Source organism: Salmo salar, chromosome 22 (genome assembly GCF_965601325.2).
Source record: "Salmo salar chromosome 22, fSalSal1, whole genome shotgun sequence".
Classification (NCBI taxonomy): domain Eukaryota; kingdom Metazoa; phylum Chordata; class Actinopteri; order Salmoniformes; family Salmonidae; genus Salmo; species Salmo salar.
In genome coordinates this window covers 43492712-43513319 of record NC_138312.1, presented here as the reverse complement: position 1 = coordinate 43513319, position 20608 = coordinate 43492712, and the positions used below count along the sequence as shown (strand labels likewise).

At 42.7% G+C, this 20608-nt stretch overlaps 1 protein-coding gene across 5 annotated transcripts; it reads right to left on the bottom strand.

Annotated features, from left to right (window-relative positions):
* Positions 1–668: 668 nt before the first annotated feature.
* On the bottom strand, positions 669–19800 carry LOC100136472 (ubiquitin carboxyl-terminal hydrolase 48). 5 transcript variants are annotated; one of them, XM_014167688.3, is made up of 27 exons: positions 19658–19800; positions 18935–19069; positions 18402–18522; positions 18010–18151; positions 14957–15084; positions 14660–14784; positions 13806–13914; positions 12632–12765; positions 12368–12450; positions 10389–10571; positions 9928–10065; positions 9416–9565; positions 7273–7473; positions 6921–7035; positions 6610–6752; positions 6198–6397; positions 5907–6050; positions 3458–3519; positions 3245–3355; positions 2981–3111; positions 2758–2864; positions 2534–2641; positions 2163–2345; positions 1905–2030; positions 1678–1726; positions 1526–1552; positions 669–1398 (listed from the first exon to the last, which is right to left on the bottom strand). In XM_014167688.3, the coding sequence occupies exons 1-27, from the start codon at positions 19669–19671 to the stop codon at positions 1376–1378; spliced, it is 3192 nt and encodes a 1063-aa protein (XP_014023163.2). In that variant the 5' UTR covers positions 19672–19800; the 3' UTR covers positions 669–1375. The 5 variants fall into 5 exon arrangements, with proteins under 5 accessions (XP_014023163.2, XP_014023164.2, XP_014023168.2 ...); XM_014167689.3 differs by having other exon boundaries at positions 10389–10568; XM_014167693.3 differs by having other exon boundaries at positions 5928–6050; positions 10389–10568; positions 19658–19799.
* Between the last annotated feature and the right edge of the window lie 808 nt (positions 19801–20608).

Genomic DNA, 20608 nt, shown 5'->3' with positions numbered 1-20608 from the left:
AGGTATGTACAGCAGGACCAAATCGGAGATTAATTTATAAACATTTAAAAAACATAATTCCACTTTGACATTATGGAGTATTGTGTAGGTTAGTGACATATCTCAATGTATTCAATTTTAAATTCTGTCTAACAGCAAAATGTGGAAAAAGTCAATAAGTGTGAATACTTTCTGAAGGCACTATATTCTAGTCATGGATCATCCTATAACTACTGCTGTACATACCTTTTCTATTAATATACTGTTCAAACTGTCTATACACACACACACATTTATTTTCCAGATTCTGACTGCTTGTTCTGATACTTTTTGGTTATTATATTGCTAAATATTATTCCTGTCAGAGATAGAAAAATAAGCATTTCGCTGCACCTGCGATAACATATGCAAATCTGTGTACACGACCAATAAACTTTGAATCTGAAAACACCAACCGTACTCTCTTGTAGATGTACTACACTATACATCCAGACTTGGTTAACTATGTGTATTAGAGAACGAGAGTCGATACTTTATCAATAACGTAGTGGTCAAAGCATTGAGGTATGAAAGAACGGGTCAGAGAGACGGTTTCCCGGACACAGGATTAGGCTTAATCTGTATTGGGGAAACCTCCCCATAGTTGTTTTGTTCTTCACACAGCGCACAAATAGAGCCAAAACAATGTGTGTGTGAGAAAATCTGTAGAAGAAAAAACAACTTTATTGCCCATATGAAATAACAGTTCACATCAAGGCCTGCATCGGTTTCTGACTGCAGCACAAACCTAATCTAAATGTGCAATGTTTTTTATTCATTTAACAAATATACATATATTTTATTATTCTAAATGCAAGGGAGTATTTTGTTAACTTTGTTGTTGAGGTACTTAATGTTAAACCACCAAACAGTTACAATGTTCAATATTTAAGAGTTGCTCATTCATTCTTTAAATGTTTGAAGAAAATTTGCAGTGAGACCACAATTTTCCTTTGAACAAAAAAAATGTATCTTGTAAAATTCAATTGGGTCGATCCTCTCAGAAGTCTACGGAAGCAGACAGAAGAGAAGTTTGGGTTCCACATTGGAAGATGCCACTCGATTCTCATGACACGTTTCTACTCACAGCCCGGGCGAAGAGAGTGTGACCACAAAGTCCCAGAGAATGTATAAACGTCTTTAAATATTAAAAAGCCAGCAGATCATTTTTAACAGAGAAATAACCAAAGGATTTGCAACAGTCACAGCTTAAAATACAAAAACGAAATCTTTTTAAAAAATGACATAAGAGAAAACAAAATTAAAGCACTTTTTTCCAATTTATGGACACTACAAGCATTTGATTCTTGTTGTCCAGCTTCAGTCCGCCTCGAGGGCAGAGACTGTCATGTCTTCTTCAGTGACCGAGAAGCCCAGTGCCTGAATGGATCCATACAGTATGTTTTATTGATTTGTTGTATGTCAAAGATAACAGCTGCACATACTGCAGATCAGGGTTAAAAAACGAATTCATGCAAACATGATTGCGATCAGAACATACCCTTACCTTTAAATCCTTCTTCAGGCATACAGACTGAAAAAAGAACACAGAAACCGTTGTTAGCGAATGGAATCTTGCAATTCATAGTGTACAAAAGATTCAGCGTATACAAAAGAAAGAAGAGAAATAAAAAAAACGAGAGAAGAAAAGAAACATACCCTGATAAACATCATCCAATGCTGCATAATCTGCTATGGGTTCATCAGCCTGAAAGAAAAAAAGACAAAAACGCAGATTCAGGAATAAGCAACTTCAAACCCTTTGCTGCTCGTCTCCGGTAATGACATGTTCACTTTCATATTAGATACTAGTCTTTACCCCTTTCAATTTGATTTGATTTTAAATTCAAGTTCATAATGGAATGTAATATAAATGCAGTACGTACCTTCAGACAGATGACGCTCTCTGGGATGACTCCTAGGCTGCCGAGGGTGGCAGAGTCGTCCGTTAGACACCGACCATCGATCGACAGATTCTGATCAAACGGGGCCACAGAGAAGGCATGCATGATCTAAGAGAGAACCATTAACACACACCAGAGTTAGGGATCAGGAATCCTTAGATTCAGTGTTGAGCAAAAGCAAGGATGATGCATTATGGTTATTCAAGCCTTCATCGATGGCAACACTGGTGAACCCCTCACTTGTATTTTGAGCTCCTTGAGCGTCTGATTGGCTGAGACGATGAGTGCTCTCTCTCCCCGGAGCTTCCTGTGCCTTGTGCTCCTCCTGATACCCGATTTGCCGCCACTGGCCATGGGGGCCGGACTTGCGGCAGCACCGATGGTGCCGTCACTCAGCCTCTGACGCTTCGCCCCGTCCTCTATCTGGACAGACATGTGACCAGGAAGCAAGGGGAACATCGGGCAATATCCATGTCAACCATCCTCTCAGCACTTCTAACTTCTACATTATTGGTAAATGGCTTAGTTCACAAAACCTTTACTCAAACATTCAATTCTTAGAGACTTATAAGCAATAAAAGTGAAACCGAGGTGAGGGGTTTGTGTCCTACCTGGCTAAAGTCAGGGTCTTGCTCTCCGTCCACCTTAGCAACAGGCTCCTCCCTCTCATCCTCTGCCTCCGACCCACTCACATTCACCTCAGGAGCTGCCTCCATTATCTAAATAGGAAGGCAGTTGTATTCTTCTCTGGAGATTCATACTATTTGCATATTACACTCTGACAGACACATTTACTAAACAGAGAAAGAGGGGAAAGGGAGAGAAAGACACTCACCCTCTTGTCGTCTATGACCTTGCGGACGTAGACTGTGGCTTGTGCGTACTCTCTCATGTCCCTCTGTTGCTGGAAGATGAAACCTTCTCTGCAGTCCCTACAAAGCTCTGGACACAGAACACAAACACAGTCAAACAGTCCCTCTGCACAGTTCTCAAAGAAACATAACAGAATAACAGCATTAAGTCACAGTGGAGGGAAATCATAAGGACTTGAATCTCACCAGGCTGGGTGGTGTACTCCACACTGGAGCCGTTGGGTGTGGCCTGACTGATCCGGCAGATGGAGATTGGCTGATCAACCAGGAAGTGTCTGCTGATCACCTCCCATTCACCGGGCCAGAGAAGAGCTATACTGTGCAGAGGGAACAGCACACAACATGAGACCAGGAGGGATGGATGATAAAGACCAGAGCAGTGCTGTATAGAACACGAAAACAACAACATGGGTCGAGAGGGGTCAGATAGAGGTCAGTGAAGTCACTCACTGTTGGGCGTCTCCCATCAACATGGAGTCATGGGTGAACATGAAGCCTCCATGGGGACAAAGGAGCAAACTGTTCCCCACGCTAGACACTGGGGTGGTCTTAGTGGGCCTCCTACAGAGAGGGAGGGAGTGGACGAGAGAAGTCATGTCTTCTTGGGCTGTTTGAATGGTGAAGCATTCAAAAAACAAAGAGTAGGATTCGGACTGGACTTACCTGATGAACTTTCTCCACTCGTCCACAAAAAACAGAGGAACTATGTAGAGAATGTCCGTCTCCTAAAACAAAGATTGGATTCATCAGTATGTCAACATGTCATCAACAAATATCTTCAGTTCAGCCAATAAGATATCTATCAAGTGTACAAACTGTTAATACCTCTTATTACCAGTGTACTTACTGTAATTCCTCATGTAATAACCTGTGTTATTACACGTGTACTAACGTATTGTCCAGTAGGCTTGGGCAGTATACCGGGGTATTTGGAAAAAGCCACAGGATGGGCAACAACGTAACCATTTTTTTGAAGTTTTTCCATCCATTTGAATAATTGTACTACTTGTTTTTTTACCCCTTTTTCATGGTGTCCAATTGGTAGTTAGTCTTGTGTCATCGCTGCAGCTCAAGGTCAAGAGCCTTGCGACCGTGTCAGCATGCACTGCGCCCGGCCCGCAACCATTTATTTTTCGTATTTGCATTTCATTTCTTTCACTAGCTAATGCGAGTGAAGTGCTGGCACTTTAGAGCCCACTCAATGTCCATCTTATGTTCGCTAACGTTAGCTTGACAATTAGCGTTTACCTTTCCACAACACACGGAGTGGAAAAGGGATTTGTCCCATCATGTGTTTACGTACAGCCGACAGTCAGCAAACTCAGCATCACAACAGGAGGGGCAGACACGGGTAGCTACGTCCAATAATTCATCTCCATGACACAAACTCCGTACATGTCTGTGTGTTGCAGCTCGAGAATCGGGATGTTAGATTTACTCAGCGGATTTATTTTTTATTAAAATATATATATATTAGCTTTTGGAGAAGTCATTAGCCTAGGGGTTCACATACTTTTCCCAACCTACGCTGTGAATGTTTAAATTATGTATTCAATATACAGACCTGCCAACATGCACGCATTTTGTTGGCAGGTCTGTATATTGAATACATAATTTAAACATTTACAGCGTAGGTTGGAAAAAGTATGTGAACCCCTAGTCTAATGACTTCTCCAAAAGCTAATTGGAGTCAGGAATCAGCTAACCTGGAGTCCTATCATTGAGATGTTGGTAAGAGCTGCCTTGCCCTATAAAAACAAAAAACTCACAAAATGTGAGTTTGCTATTACAAAAAGCAATGCCTGATGTGAACCATTAATAATTGTTGACTTGCATAAAGCTGGAAAGGGTTACAAAAGTATCTCTAAAAGCCTTGATGTTCATCAGTCCACGGTAAGACAAATTGTCTATAAATGGAGAAAGTTCAGCACTGTTGCTATTCTCCCTAGGAGTGGCCGTCCTGCAAAGATGACGGCAAGAGCACAGCGCAGAATGCTCAATGAGGTTAAGAAAAATCCTAGAATGTCAGCTAAAGACTTACAGAAATCTCTGGAACATGATAACATCTCTGTTGACGAGTCTATGATACGTAAAACACTAAACAAGAATGGTGTTCATGGGAGGACACCACAGAAGAAGCAACTGCTGTCCCAAAAAAACATGGCTGCATGTCTGAAGTTTGCAAAAGTGAACCTGGATGTTCCACAGCGCTACTGGCAAAATATTCTCTGGACAGATGAAACTATCTGTCCGCCAATTGAAGCTCAACAGAAGTTGGGTGATGCAAAGGACAACGACCAAAATCATAGAAGAAGTAAATCATCAACAGAATGGCTTCAACAAAAGAAAATACATCTTCTGGAGTGACCTCAACCCAATTGAGATTCTGTGGCATGACCTCAAGAGAGCAGTTCACACCAGACATCCCAAGAATATTGCTGAACTGAAACAGTTTTGTAAAGAGGAATGGTCCAAAATTCCTCCTGACCGTTGTGCAGGTCTGATCCGCAACTACAGAAAACATTTGGTTGAGGTTATTGCTGACAAAGGAGGGCCAACCAGTTATTAAATCCAAGGGTTCATATACTTTTCCACCCTGCACTGTGAATGTTTACATGGTGTGTACAATAAAGACATGAACACGTATAATTGTTTGTGTGTTATTAGTTTAAGCAGACTGTCTATTGTTGTGACCTAGATGAAGATCAGATCAAATTGTTTGACCAATTTATACAGAAATCCAGGTATTTCCAAAGGGTTCACATACTTTCTTGCCACTAAGTGGCTGAATGAATGAGACGGACATCACAGCATTAGCTTTCTGCTGTGTTTGAGAAATCTGTACCGCTGCCAAACCATCTTGATTTCCTTGCGTTTTTCTCCTCTCCATTCTCGGCCCATCTGCTCCCCCCACCCATTCTCTGAGCAGAGCAGGCAGACCAGTTACCCTAGCGACTCCACAGACACAGCGTGTACACATGCTGCTCCAGAGCCAGGACTGTTCTTCCTTCAGACAAGCATGCGTCAAAACTTTGTTCATTTGCACAATGTCTCGTTCATATTCACTTGTAAATGTCCACTAACCAAAAATGACAGTCGGTATTGTTATTACCTGTGCACTGACAGTTATTACCTGCGGCCACTTGGTGAGTGTGGGTCTGTTCTTCTCCTGGAACAGGTTGAGGAGGGAGCTCTTTTGTTCTGACGCCATCATCCTGTTCAGAGCCTCATTCTCTTTCCCCTCACGCTCCAGCCTCTACAGGAAAACCCACAGGGATACCACACAGCTAATAGGAATGTGACCAGCTCAATTTGGTTTTTCCATTCACAAGGCTTGAGAGGAGTAGGGAGAGAGACAACAGTATCTCTATCCCTCCCACCACCTCGGTCCATCCCTTCTTACCAGGCACTGCTGACAGGGCTCCTGTAGCTGGGTGAACTGGGGGGCTCTGGGGAAATACACCCTCAGTTTGGACCACACCTCCTCCGTCACCAGCCGCCTCTCGCTCTCCAGGATACTCAGACCACCATGCCGACAGAGGATGTCCTCGTTGAAGGTCTTCATCTCCTCCTCGTCTTCATCCTGGTTCTCTGGGCCGTACTCTGGAATCAGACAGCAATAGTCAAACAATACTGGGCCACACTGATAAAGAACCAGACAGCAATAACCAATCTAATCAATCATGATCTCCGCACAAAGGAGGTGAATACATGTTATTTCTGACATGACTAATAATATTGTAGTTAACTACTCTACATGTCATTGTGACAAGTAGTTTTCCAAGTTGTACTCTGACCTCTGCTGGTTTGTGTACCTTTTGTAGCAGTGATCGCTGGTCCCTCTCCGTTGCTTTTGCCGTCGATGTGTTTGGTCTCCTCCTCGTCCTCATCCAGCTGCTCCAAGGCCAGCTGTCTCCAGCTCCGAAGAGACGTCTTGCCCACCCAGTAGCCCTCATCACTGTCAGATAGGGGTGAGATATTAGAACATACACACATTGCGCAAACTGCAATCGCTAGCTGCAGTACTACAAACATGTCTGGATCAATAAAAAAAGATACAGTTATTTTGTCTAACTTTCTGCACCGCGAGGACTGTTTTACGAACACTGTGTGAGTGAGTGGTTACCTTTTGGGCGGGCCCTTGACAAGGTTGGTGACTTCTTTGTAGTCCTCGGCCAGCTGGTTCTTTAGCCGCAGCACCCTGCATCTCTGGCCCACACATTCCTCACAGAGAGTTGACCCTGGACACAGGGTCACACACACACACACACACACACACACACACACCCCCGAGGTCAGAGGTCACAGAGAGGAGCTGAGACTATCCATGCATACAAAAAAAAAAGAGACTATCCATGCGTACACATTTTTTTTTTTTAAATGCATGAAATGAAATGTATGCATTCACTACTGTAAGTCGCTCTGGATAAGAGCGTCTGCTAAATGACTAAAATGTAAATATCAGCAATGTCTTTTACCATCTAGTCTGGGTCCTCCGCCATATCTGTCAAAGAGAAGCTCTGCTGCTTTAACGGAGATCCTCTTGGCCTCCCCCACCTTGTCTGGGTGAAGTTTACCGTGAGAACACAGGAAGTTGCCATTGTCGATTTCTTTAGTGACCGTCGAGTCGTCCAGCCATTTCTTCAACCACTCCAGAGGCACAAACTCATACTGCTGGCCTGGAACAAACACACAAACATGAAACACTCTACCCAGACCTCAACCTTCTAAGATGGACATCTTAGTTGAACTTCAGTGCTGGGCAAAAGAACTCTGTGTAAAGAAAAGGGGCAACACACAGTATATTGCACTCGTACAACATTTATTGTAAATACATCAGAGCTATATTCTTGTGTGCCTTTGTTTATTTACAAAGTAAGCATAGCTACTGTTAATGCACCTGCATAGCATACCAGGGATGTGGTATAATTAGGGCTGTCAAAATTATCTCCGCAAATTATTTCTGACGCCGTTAATTGCGACTCCATTTCTTTTCCGCACTGACCCTTTTAAAGCGCAGAACACAACTACAGCCAATGCTTGTGCCTTTACATCGCTGAAGACCGTGTGCCTCTAGCTAGCAACCTGATAACTTGACCACAAAATTGGATGGCACAGGAAGAACTGAGAAGGAATAGGCTACTTAAAGTTATCTGGGCCCAGTTTCCCCGATAGTGATGCAACTTAGGCTTAGGGGTGTTTTAATGATGCATCTTTCCTACAATGGCCGAAGATCTGCGTTCCCCAAAACGCCATGCACAGAGAACAGTCGCTAAGTGCGTCGTTGGAGCATGTGTCGATATTGACAGGATAGAAAGGGAGTGCTGCTCTTGGATCAGCTATATCCATTCAGATATTACCTTAACATTAGAATTATTTCACAATACTGACTACAGATCAGCTATATCCATTCAGATATTACCTTAACATTAGAATTATTTCACAAAACTGACGATGGATCAGCTCCTTGGGAGATATTACCAACTGAGGCTGCAAATATTGAGGTGGCTTATTCAAATTGCTTAGGATACCTAATAAAAATGCACAAAAATCACAGATTTGGTACAACATCGCGCACGTTAGGCAATACATCATGATATATAATGAGACAAATTACAGAGTTGCCTACAGGTAGCAAAATATAACTCGATAGATTGAACATTTCATTTATTTTAATATGAATGAAATAGGCCTATAGTCTACTGTTTATATTTTAATGCCGTCATCTCGGTTTTAATTTGACGCGTATTTTTATACGTCGCTTGTTTGTATCAATTGTAGACATTGGCAACTTTATATTTGTAGTCAACTATGTTCTGAAGTTATCACAGTCACAGAGAGACAGTTAAACCATGGGATTCTATGTTTATAGTAGATTTTCTGTGTATAAAGTGACGCGGGAGGGCAAAAAGCATCCAACGAGGCACTTAGCAGTTGTACGAGTGGTCTGAGGCAGGCGTTAGATTACGAGCGTTTTCAAGTGCAACGTTAATAATGAGGGTTTAGGGAAACAGCTGGGAGATTTAACAAGGCTCCTACGAAGGTTCTCACAATGAACTCATTAGCCTTGAGATGCTTTTGGGAAACAGAGCCCTGAACCGTACAGATGGTTACAGTGTTTTCAGAAGATTGTTGGACAAATGTAAAAGCTCTTTGTATCCATAGAGCCAGGTTTTTCCTGTAGTCACTCATTTAGAATGCCTGCAGCAGTAACAGTACTTAAAGCGTTGTGTTGTGCATAAGTGTTAAGCTTCAAGAACATTGACGAGAGTAGGCCTACTTAAACATATGGAGCATAAATAGCTGTATGTTACAGTGACTTGTGTTTAAGGGGAAAATGCTATGAAAACATTCGGATGTAGATGCTTTTGTGTTTCCGTCCCTTACAAATCAAAACATAGTATGCCTGTAACTCAATGCACTGCTTTTTAAAATGGAAAAATCTTTTAGGGACAAATTTGAGCACATTCAAAAATTGCAATAACTAATGCCATCAACTCGATTAATTATTTTAATCGTTTAACAGTCCTAGTTATAATACATTATACAACATCATGAACAAAGAACTACTTTCATATTGCAATATTGTGGTAGCTGGGGTAAGGGGATGTTTTTACCGACCGTCTTCCGCAGGTAAAAGCTCGTAGAGTTCCTTCACCTCTTCGTGCTTGGCCTTGCCCTTGTCGACGCTCTGCTTGCGCATGTCGGCCATCTCCAGGCACCACTCCTCAAACTTCCTGTTGTCTCGGTCCACCAGCCTCTGCAGAAAGCCTGGCACAGACAGAGGGCTCCCACTGATATCACAGCTACCGTTGCTGGGTTCAAAGGTCATACAAACAACATTCTAACCACCTCACATCTGCAGCAACAGGTAGAGTACCATGCATATCTAGCTGACTTCAGTTGCAGGGAATATACAACTATACAAGTCTTACCGGGGAATAGCTTTAACCGCCTACACATTTCTTCTTACCTATTTTTCCCCTGGGGTGGTAACTTTGGTTGATTATTTTAATAAAGTATGTCAAAGGGCTGTACACACTGGAGCTATCCAGCTAGCTCAGTTGTTAACTTGTACATAATGTATTGAACTACAGTCATCACCAGGTGCAGTCCAGTAGTTAGATCCTCACCTGGCACGTCAACGTTGGTCTCCATGGGGTCAGTGTCCTCCTCTCTATGGCACTTGTACACCAGCATGTAGGCGTTCCTGGAGCAGTGGTATCCTTTACTGCACTTGGGCTTACGGGTCTGAGACTTCACCGTCTCGGCTGGAGAAAGAGCAGAACAGCCGCAGAGAACAGGTATAAGAAGCCATGTTGAAGAGCGGTAAGTTCCTTTATTCTTCCCGTCTTGTTTTTATTTTATCTCCTACATTTGTTGTCTTACTGTTTAGTGTTACGATTTTAGATGCACTTTAAATAAATATTGGTTTTATTAAGGGAGTGGGTGTGGGAATTTTACCACCAAACAACAGTCAGTTTTTAACCAAGCTGTGTTACAAAACAATACAGCTACAATTCAGGGGAGAAGAGGGGAGAAGAGGTTAAGGGGGCACAAGTGGACTAATGCAGAAAGGAGCAGGGAGGCTCACCGATGTCCTCCTCGATGCCCAGCTGTAGCTTCTTGCCCTCCATCTTCTCAATGTCCTCGTCGTTGAACTTGTACCAGTCGCTGGTGCGGGCGTCTCGCACGTGTGCGATGTAGTGACCCGAGTAAGCGCTGACCCCGCGGTGGATCAGGACCGCACTCAGCTCGTACACACACTTCTCATCTTCTGGGGATGCCACCCAAAGAGACCCAAAACAAACACACAGCATGGATTGTGTGTGTCTATATGTCATAATGTATAGTAAAGGGGCAGCTTTTATCATACCATTGTCACAGAACTTTGGTCATGTACAGTGGGGGAAAAAAGTATTTGATCTCCTGCTGATTTTGTACGTTTGCCCACTTACAAAGAAAGGATCAGTCTAAAATTTTAATAGTAGGTTTATTTGAACAGTGAGAGACAGAATAACAACAAAAAATCCGGAAAAACGCATGTCACAAATGTTATAAATTGATTTGCGTTTTAATGAGGGAAATAAGTATTTGACCCCTCTGCAAAACATGACTTAGTACTTGGTGGCAAAACCCTTGTTGGCAATCAGAGGTCAGACGTTTCTTGTAGTTGGCCACCAGGTTTGCACACATCTCAGGAGGGGTTCTGTCCCACTCCTCTTTGCAGATCTTCTCCAAGTCATTAAGGTTGAGGCTGACGTTTGGCAACTCGAACCTTCAGCTCCCTCCTCAGATTTTCTATGGGATTAAGGTCTGGAGACTGGCTAGGCCACTCCAGGACCTTAATGTGCTTCTTCTTGAGCCACTCCTTTGTTGCCTTGGCCGTGTGTTTTGGGTCATTGTCATGCTGGAATACCCATCCACAACCCATTTTCAATGCCCTGGCTGAGGGAAGGAGGTTCTCACCCAAGATTTGACGGTACATGGCCCCGTCCATCATCCCTTTGATGCGGTGAAGTTGTCCTGTCCCCTAAGCAGAAAAACACCCCCAAAGCATAATGTTTCCACCTCCATGTTTGACGGTGGAGATGGTGTTCTTGGGGTCATAGGCAGCATTCCTCCTCCTCCAAACACGGCGAGTTGAGTTGATGTCAAAGAGCTCCATTTTGGTCTCATCTGACCACAACAGTTTCACCAGTTGTCCTCTGAATCATTCAGATGTTCATTGGCAAACTTCAGACGGACATGTATATGTATTCTTGAGTAGGGGGTCCTTGCAGGTGCTGCAGGATTTCAGTCATTCACGGCGTAGTGTGTTACCAATTGTTTTCTTGGTGACTATGGTCCCTGCTGCCTTGAGATCATTGACAAGATCCTTCCGTGTAGTTCTGGGCTGATTCCTCACCGTTCTCATGATCATTGCAACTCCACGAGGTGAGATCTTGCATGGCGCCCCAGGCCGACGGATATTGACAGTTCTTTTGTGTTTCTTCCATTTGCGAATAATCGCACCAACTGTTGTCACCTTCTCACCAAGCTGCTTGCCGATGGTCTTGTAGCCCATTCCAGCCTTGTGTAGGTCTACAATCTTGTCCCTGACATCCTTGGAGAGCTCTTTGGTCTTGGCCATGGTGGAGAGTTTGGAATCTGATTGATTGATTGCTTCTGTGGACAGGTGTCTTTTTTACAGGTAACAAGCTGCGGTTAGGAGCACTCCCTTTAAGAGTGTGCTTCTAATCTCAGCTCGTTACCTGTATAAAAGACACCTGGGAGCCAGAAATCTTTCTGATTGAGAGGGGTTCAAATACTTATTTCCCTCATTAAAATGCTAATCAATTTATAACATTTCTGACATGCGTTTTTCTGGATATTTGTGTTGTTATTCTGTCTCTCACTGTTCAAATAAACCTACCATTAAAATTATAGACTGATCCTTTCTTTGTCAGTGGGCAAACGTACAAAATCAGCAGGGGATCAGATACTTTCCCCCCTACTGTATCTGTATCATTAAATATTCGGCCACATGTATAGAATGAGGACAGTGTTGAGCCATTGCAAGGCTGGCGATACCTTTTCCCTCCAGAAACGGGCCCATGTCCAGCTGCTCTGGAAAACTGATGAAGGTGTTGAGCTTCTTCTTGTGACCCGTTTGTCTGGGAATCAGAAGACAGAAAACATTCAGCAACAGTACCGAGTTAGAGTTGTTGCATTGACCCTTAGTGATACTGCATATGGCCACTACTAGTGAAGGTATGTACGTTTTGAGTTGTGGGCTGAGGGATGGTAGACTAGAGACCCTTCTACAAAACAACAGACTGAATGAATCAAACTGACCTGTCGAAGACAAAACGCATGAGCTGCAGGTTTAGTACGCGTGGGAGGCTGTGCAGTTTGATGCGTCGGGTGGCATTCTGTTTGCTCTGGCAGCTCTCACAGAAGTAGCGGTTGTCACCGTCCAGCTTCTCCTCCTGCAGGGAGCGATCACAGGGTCAACACTAGGTCAAACATTATTATTTTACTCTGAACTGTTCAACCCAACTACTCACAAATGTTATTTTAAAACTCAGTCAGTCTGTTACACCACAATTAATTACCTAGGGAAAATAACCCTGATGTCATAACGCATTAATACCTTGGGGAACCGATGTCATAACGCATTAATACCTTGGGGAACCGATGGCATAACGCATTAATACCTTGGGGAACCGATGTCATAACGCATTAATACCTTGGGGAACCGATGTCATAACGCATTAATACCTTGGGGAACCGATGTCATAACGCATTAATACCTTGGGGAACCGATGTCATAACGCATTAATACCTTGGGGAACCGATGTCATAACGCATTAATACCTTGGGGAACCGATGTCATAACGCATTAATACCTTGGGGACCCGATGTCATAACGCATTAATACCTTGGGGACCCGATGTCATAACGCATTAATACCTTGGGGAACCGATGTCATAACGCATTAATACCTTGGGGAACCGATGGCATAACGCATTAATACCTTGGGGAACCGATGGCATAACGCATTAATACCTTGGGGAACCGATGGCATAACGCATTAATACCTTGGGGAACCGATGGCATAACGCATTAATACCTTGGGGAACCGATGGCATAACGCATTAATACCTTGGGGAACCGATGGCATAACGCATTAATACCTTGGGGAACCGATGGCATAACGCTTCCGGGGAACCGATGGCATAACGCATTAATACCTTGGGGAACCGATGGCATAACGCATTAATACCTTGGGGAACCGATGGCATAACGCATTAATACCTTGGGGAACCGATGGCATAACGCATTAATACCTTGGGGAACACTGACATCATTACGCATGATTAACTTTTGAACTCAGAACTTGATGTGTCATCAAAATGCATTAGTTAAACTAATGAACTATATGCTGTCATAATGCATAATCGCCTTAAAGAACAACATGATGCATCATCATCTTCATGACTAATGTGATGTCAGAATGCAAGGTTACCTTGAGAAACTCTGTGACACATTCTGTAAGGTTCTTGTGGCCCTGGATGTTGAGCTCCAGTTCGTAGTATCGGGACGGCAGGGGAGAAGCGCGGCCACACTGGTTACACCTGTCATAAACCCACAGACTAAGACACTCAAGAGTCTGCATCTGTTATTGCCATTTCTAAGGAAGTTTGAAAAGGTGTTGTGTAGAAGTCTGGGTTGAGTTAAGGCAACTAAAACCTAGGTACTAGTAGGAGAAACGTTTTTATCTTGATCCAAAATCATAAATGGCAAAAGCTTGGCCCGGATAAAAGCATAACCTTAGCAGCCATAAAGCCAAACCTCTAGTAAACATCCCTAGTGACCAACCTGACATGAACCGCCCAGTTAAATCTGTCTTTATGATGTCAATAAAAGACAAAAAATCCTGTTGTATTTCTGACTGGCACCACCACTGTGAAAGCACAAAATAGTAAAGACGCTTGACTTTATAAAACCACCCATAAAGCAAAAAAGGACATCTCTCATGGCAACCTGAAGATTCCAAATTCGTACAAATAAAACTACCACTGGGTTGTTAGATGGTTTTTATTAATTTTTTTATTTAACTAAGGCAAGTCAGTTAAGAACAAATTCTTATTTACAAAGACGGCCTACCCTGGCCAAACCCGGACGACGCTGGACCAATTGAGCGCCGCCCTATGGGACTTCCAATCACGGCCGTTTGTGATACAGCCTGGATTCTAACCAGGTTGTCTGTAGTGAAGCCTCTAGCACTGAGACGCAGTGCCTTAGACCGCTGCATCACTCGGGAGCCCAATGTTACTTAAGTCTGATTAAAGTTGACGGGTGAATGTAGTGCTGGCTTACACAGTGACGTAAGACATCTGTCCACAGAATTGCAGCTGAATGACATTCTGCAGGTTTGGGTTCTTCTGTTTGGATAATGTGTCCTCCAATAGCGAAAGGAAGAGCTTAGAGAACTCTTGAGCGTCCTGAATGTGAAAGAAAGGCAAGAGATAGAGATGACGATGAGTAAAATAAAAATAGTTTACATTTTAATTGTATTCTTATTTTTCTTCCTATACACACTATAAAAAATAACTAAGCTTCTCCAAAACATTGTTAACTCTTCAGACTTTCCTGAGCATGTAAAAAGATGACTACCTGCTGTTGTCCTGTGTCCAGCCCTAGCGCCTTGACCAGCCCCGAGGGGTCAATGTACCTTCTGTTGCTGTTCTGAAGCAGCGCAAACAGGTACTGCAGGTGTTCACATATGCTGCGAGGCTCGTAGTCTGAGAAAGGGACAATGGTGTAAGGACTTCAATTTGGGTTTACCTTTTCAAGATGATTCATTAGATACATGGGCGTCGATACAATACAGGAACAATATGTTTAAGTTTGAAACTATTCTGTGTGATCCAGTTTGATTAGAGGAACAAATTGATGTGATTTGGTTCGATGGACACTAACATTTGTTGCATAAACACATTCATTTTCCATTGTAAATTAAAATCTGCTGCTAATGAGCTGGGCCTCTCTGAGCAGCATCTGTTTGAGCTGACTTCGGTGTGTGTGTGTAAATGATGTATGTAGGCACCTGAGCTGAGCCATAAGGGACCTGGGAAACCTTTCCATTACTGACCCAACGCTCTAACCACTAGGCTACCTGCTGTCCCTAGAAGTTCAGCCACCCCACTATCAGTTGGGGGGCAATGTTTGTTTTTTGTCCCCCCCTTGTCATTTTTGTGTTAGAGCTAGTAATGTATCAATATCTACCTGTAAAAAAATTGCTATGACATAGCCAATGAAAATAAGAAATTAATCAACCTCACCCTGTATATCAAATTACTCTCTCATATTTGATAGATATATATATATATCTATCTAACACACAAGTTCAAAAGTTTGGGGTCACTTGGAAAACAAGGACATTTCCATGAAAACATACATGAAATTAGTTGCTAAATGAATAGGAAATATAATCAAGACGTTGACAAGGTTATAAATAATGATTTTTAATTGAAATAATAATTGTGTCCTTCAAACTTTGCTTTCGTCAAAGAATCCTCCATTTGCAGCAATTACAGCCTTGCAGACCTTTGGCATTCTAGTTGTCAATTTGTTGAGGTAATCTGAAGAGATCTCACCCCATGCTTCCTGAAGAACCTCCCACAAGTTGGATTGGCTTGATGGGCACTTCTTACGTACCATACGGTCAAGCTGCTCCCACAACAGCTCAATAGGGTTGAGATCCGGTGACTGTGCCTGCCACTCCATTATAGACAGAATACCAGCTGATTGCTTCTTCCCTAAATAGTTCTTGCATAGTTTGGAGGTGTGCTTTGGGTCATTGTCCTGTTGTAGGAGGAAATTGGCTCCAATTAAGCGCCGTCCACAGGGTATGGCATGTGTTGCAAAATGGAGTGATAGCCTTCCTTCTTCAAGATCCCTTTTACAAATCTCCCACTTTACCACCGCCAAAGCACCCCCAGACCATCACATTGCCTCCACCGTGCTTGACAGATGGTGTCAAGCACTCCTCCAGCAATGTTCTTCTTTGTGATCCGAACACCTCAAACTTAGATTCGTCTGTCCATAACACTTTTTTTCCAATCTACCTCTGTCCAGTGTCTGTGTTCTTTTCCCCATCTTAATATTTTCTTTTTATTGGTCAGTCTGAGATAAGGCTTTTTCTTTGCAACTCTGCCTAGAAGGCCAGCATCCCGGAGTTGCCTCTTCACTGTTGACGTTGAGACTGGTGTTTTGCGGTTACTATTTAATGAAGCTGCCAGTTGAGGACTTGTGAGGCATCTGTTTCTCAAACTAGACACTAATGTACTTGTCCTCTTGCTCAGTTGTGCACCGTGGCCTCCCACTCCTCTTTATATTCTGGTTAAAGCCAGTTCGCGCTGTTCTGTGAAGGGAGTAGTACACAGCATTGTACGAGAGCTTCAGTTTTTTGGCAATTTCTCGCACGGGATAGCCTTCATTTCTCAGAACAAGAATAGACTGACGAGTTTCAGAAGAAAGTTCTTTGTTTCTGGCCATTTTGAGCCTGTAATCAAACCCACAAATGCTGATGCTCCAGATACTCAACTAGTCTAAAGGCCAGTTTTATTCCTTCTTTAATCAGAACAACAGTTTTCTGCTCTGCTAACATAATTGCAAAAAGGGTTTTCTAATGATCAATTAGCCTTTTAAAATTATAAACTTGGATTAGCTAACAACGTGCCATTGGAACACAGGAGTGATGGTTGCTGATAATGGGCCTCTGTAAGCTTTTGTAGATATTCCATTTTTTTTTTTTTTCTAAAGCAGTTTCCGGCTACAATAGTCATTTACAACATTCACAATGTCTACACTGTATTTCTGATCAATTTGATGTTATTTTAAAATGGACAAAAAAATATGCTTTTCTTTCAAAAACAAGGACATTCTTAAGTGACCCCAAACTTTTGAACGGTAGTCTGTGTGTGTGTGTGTGTGTGTGTGTGTGTGTGTGTGTGTGTGTGTGTGTGTGTGTGTATATATATATATATATTTATTGTTTCAAGTAAAACTACCAAAACCATTGCTGATGGTGAACCTGAATGTATAACCAGCATGTATAACCAGATGAGTTGTGTCTCCGGCAGGAGCTTAGGCTACTTTTATTCAGGTAAAACACCATTTTCAGCACATTTGACAAAATGGCACAAACAGATGTGCCAGATCAGGAATTGACCTAGTTCTCGTTGGTCAGCACACCGCAGTTTCACTAGGCTACTGATATTGCCTGGGGTTGTTCGGTATGCAATATTAAATCAATGACTGTCAACCCAATAGTCATTATTTGGAGGGTGCTTATATTTCTCCTGTGACACACAAGTGTGTAATGCTAATGTGTTACATGTGCCAACTCCCCGTGCCTTGCTCAAGGGCACCGTGACAGTTTACCTTGTCGACGCCGGTATTTGAACCAGCAACCTTTTAGTTACTGGGCCAACAATCTAATCTTGAGGCTACCTGCCGCCAATTACATGCTTAGTTAGACACTGAAGGACAGGATGTAGTTGTCACAAAATATTTGGGTTTTTTGGAAGGTTGAGAGAAAGTAATCCGTTTGGGCTCCCAAAGGCCGATGCACTTATATTTTAAACATATGAACCGTGGACCGATGCGCATCGGTAAATTGTTACATCCCTACAATCTGGGCTCATCTCCAAGGGCTAGCACACCTGAGTCCATGTTGTGCTCCTCTGCCCGGGCATTCTGACACAGGTACAGTGTCCTGCGCAGCTCCAGGTTGTGGAACCACACCTGCAGGAAGGTGTTGACGTAACATGTGGCGCCCAGGTTCGTCAGACCCACAAACGTGTTCTGAGAGAGGGGGAGGGCGAGAATGAGAGGGGATAGAGAAAGGCGGGAGGAGGGGAGTGAGTAAGAGAGAGATGGACAAGTTCAAGCAACTGTATCTCTAATTCATCCAGTGTTTTCAAATCAGTGCAGATGAAAGGCAGACAATTTAACTTGAAGTGGACCCAAGTAATGTGGATTTAAAAACAGGCAGGAGCACCTCCTTGCAGGTGTAAATCTGTGTTCATGATGAATGTTGTGGATTTAGGCCTACCTTGTCCCGGCGCTCTGAATTTGGATCATCAATGTTGTGGAAGCTGTTTTCGTTGATCTCTCCCAACCAGGCATGTTCCCCAATACCGACAAGACAATTTGGGTTCCCTTTACAATTCCTCCTTTATAAGCAAAGTCAGGGGGAGAGATGTCAATATCCTAATAATCTCTTTCACACATTTTTTAAGCAAATAGAGACAGTTGCTTCAGGCATTGAAACTTGAGAATAACATCAAGCATTAGGAAGCAGATGCCGTTCTGTAATGTGAATATCAAAATACTAGAGGAGAGGAAACGAGTCATTAAGTGTTTCACCCATCTTTCCATAGCTGATATCTCATATTGTGACTGCACATGACATTCAGCTGAGTGACTAGCTAGCTACATGATAATCAAATTGCAGACAAAATAAGATAGTTATGCAACACAACTCACTCTTAGCGATCTGGCAACATTATAGCAGTGAATATGACATAAACGACAAGTTTTAAGTATGGGAATTGAAGAAATTGTTAGCTATGTGTGCCCATTTACCTGCATGCTCCCCTCTTGCACGGCGGTACACAGATTCGGTAAGCTATCTCAATATGTTCCCGGTGTATGTCCTCCGGTCTCACAGACTCGACCCAGCGCCAGGCTGCTTTCTCAAGCTGTACGCGAGGCGCCATTCTGGAAGAAAAACAGAGCTTACCATGGGTACCCTGACAAAGAGGTGCCAAGGATGCTCCGGCCTAGTTTAACTTGCCCTGCTAGCACAGCTAACTTAGTCACTCAACGTCGTTAGTTAGCCAGTAGGCAAAATATAGCTAGCTATAGTAGTCGGCGGCAGAAAAACGCCCCAAAAATAATACAATGTTAAGCACAGCAGGCAACCAGTTGAAATGAAACAATTTAATTACATAAACTAAACGTCCTAACATAACACTATAATCAGATCAGCTGATGCTCGTAACTAACTAGCTACCAATCATCATGCTAGCTTGTCAGATATTTCCCACTGCAAATAACTGCGTAGCTAGCTAGCTCCCAAGCTAACTAGCTACCCATCATCATGTCTTGCTAACGTTAGCAGTTTTTTTTCGAATTAAATGTACATTCGAACCTTTCGTGCGTGTATCACAAACTTCTGATTTTGCAGCTGCATATATTTTTTCATATTTTATTCACAGTTTGTTTTAGATTTAGCGCCCTTGCGTCAGTTTTTAAATAAATATTTCATCCTTCAGTTTCAAACTTGTGAAAGGCGCAAGTACTTACGCATGACGTGCCATTGTTGTCTACGTAGCTACGTCCCTTTCAAAGAAAAGGCGGTTGGTGGAGCAAATCGCAGTGGGTATTTCCGAAGACAGTAAATACACTTGAGTTTTTCTTCTCGATTATTGGACGCATTCGTCTATGATCGGCAGAAACCTCCATCCAGTATGTTTTTTCATCCCGTCTGTATCTAGTAACGGGAAACTCTTTTCACGCCACTTCAATATCGAAGTGACATTTTCGTAGAGGGTTGGGATATCGTACGCAGCAGGTTAGGATAATTAACCTAGCAGGTTAGCAAAATGGTTGTGTGTAACCTTTATTTAACTAGGCAAGTCAGTTAAGAACCCATTCTTATTCTTATTTACAATGACGGGCTAGGGTTAGCGAAAATGCTCTCCTAACATGCTAAGATAATCACTTTATATCAAAGTGGCGTTAATAAAAGAGTGTCCCATGTAGTTCCGAGTCTTTTGGCGGCAACTGGCGGTTTATCACGGCAACTGGTTTGATACATTCACCTCTGAAGGTAAATAATGTACATACATTCAGTAATCTTGCTCTGATTTGTCATCCTGAGGTTCCCAGAGATAAAATGTACCATAGTTTTGTTTGATCAGATATTTTTTTATATTCAAATGTAGGAACTGGGTTCTACAGTTTGAAGCCCTGCTGTCTCTGGCTCCACACCCGGCCATCTAGATGTGTGAAAGTTAGTGTATAAGCTAATGAGCCATCATGTATGACATTCCTGGACGTGTGTAAACTTACATTTTGTATTACCATATCATGTGTGTATGTTCTCTATAGTTATGTACTTCAAAATGTATCAATTGACCAATTTGGCACATTTGGGCAGACTTATTACAGTATTGCAATGCTTCACTTGATCAATCTGAAACTTTGCACACACACCGATGCCATCTAGTGGCCAAAATCTAAATTACGCCTAAA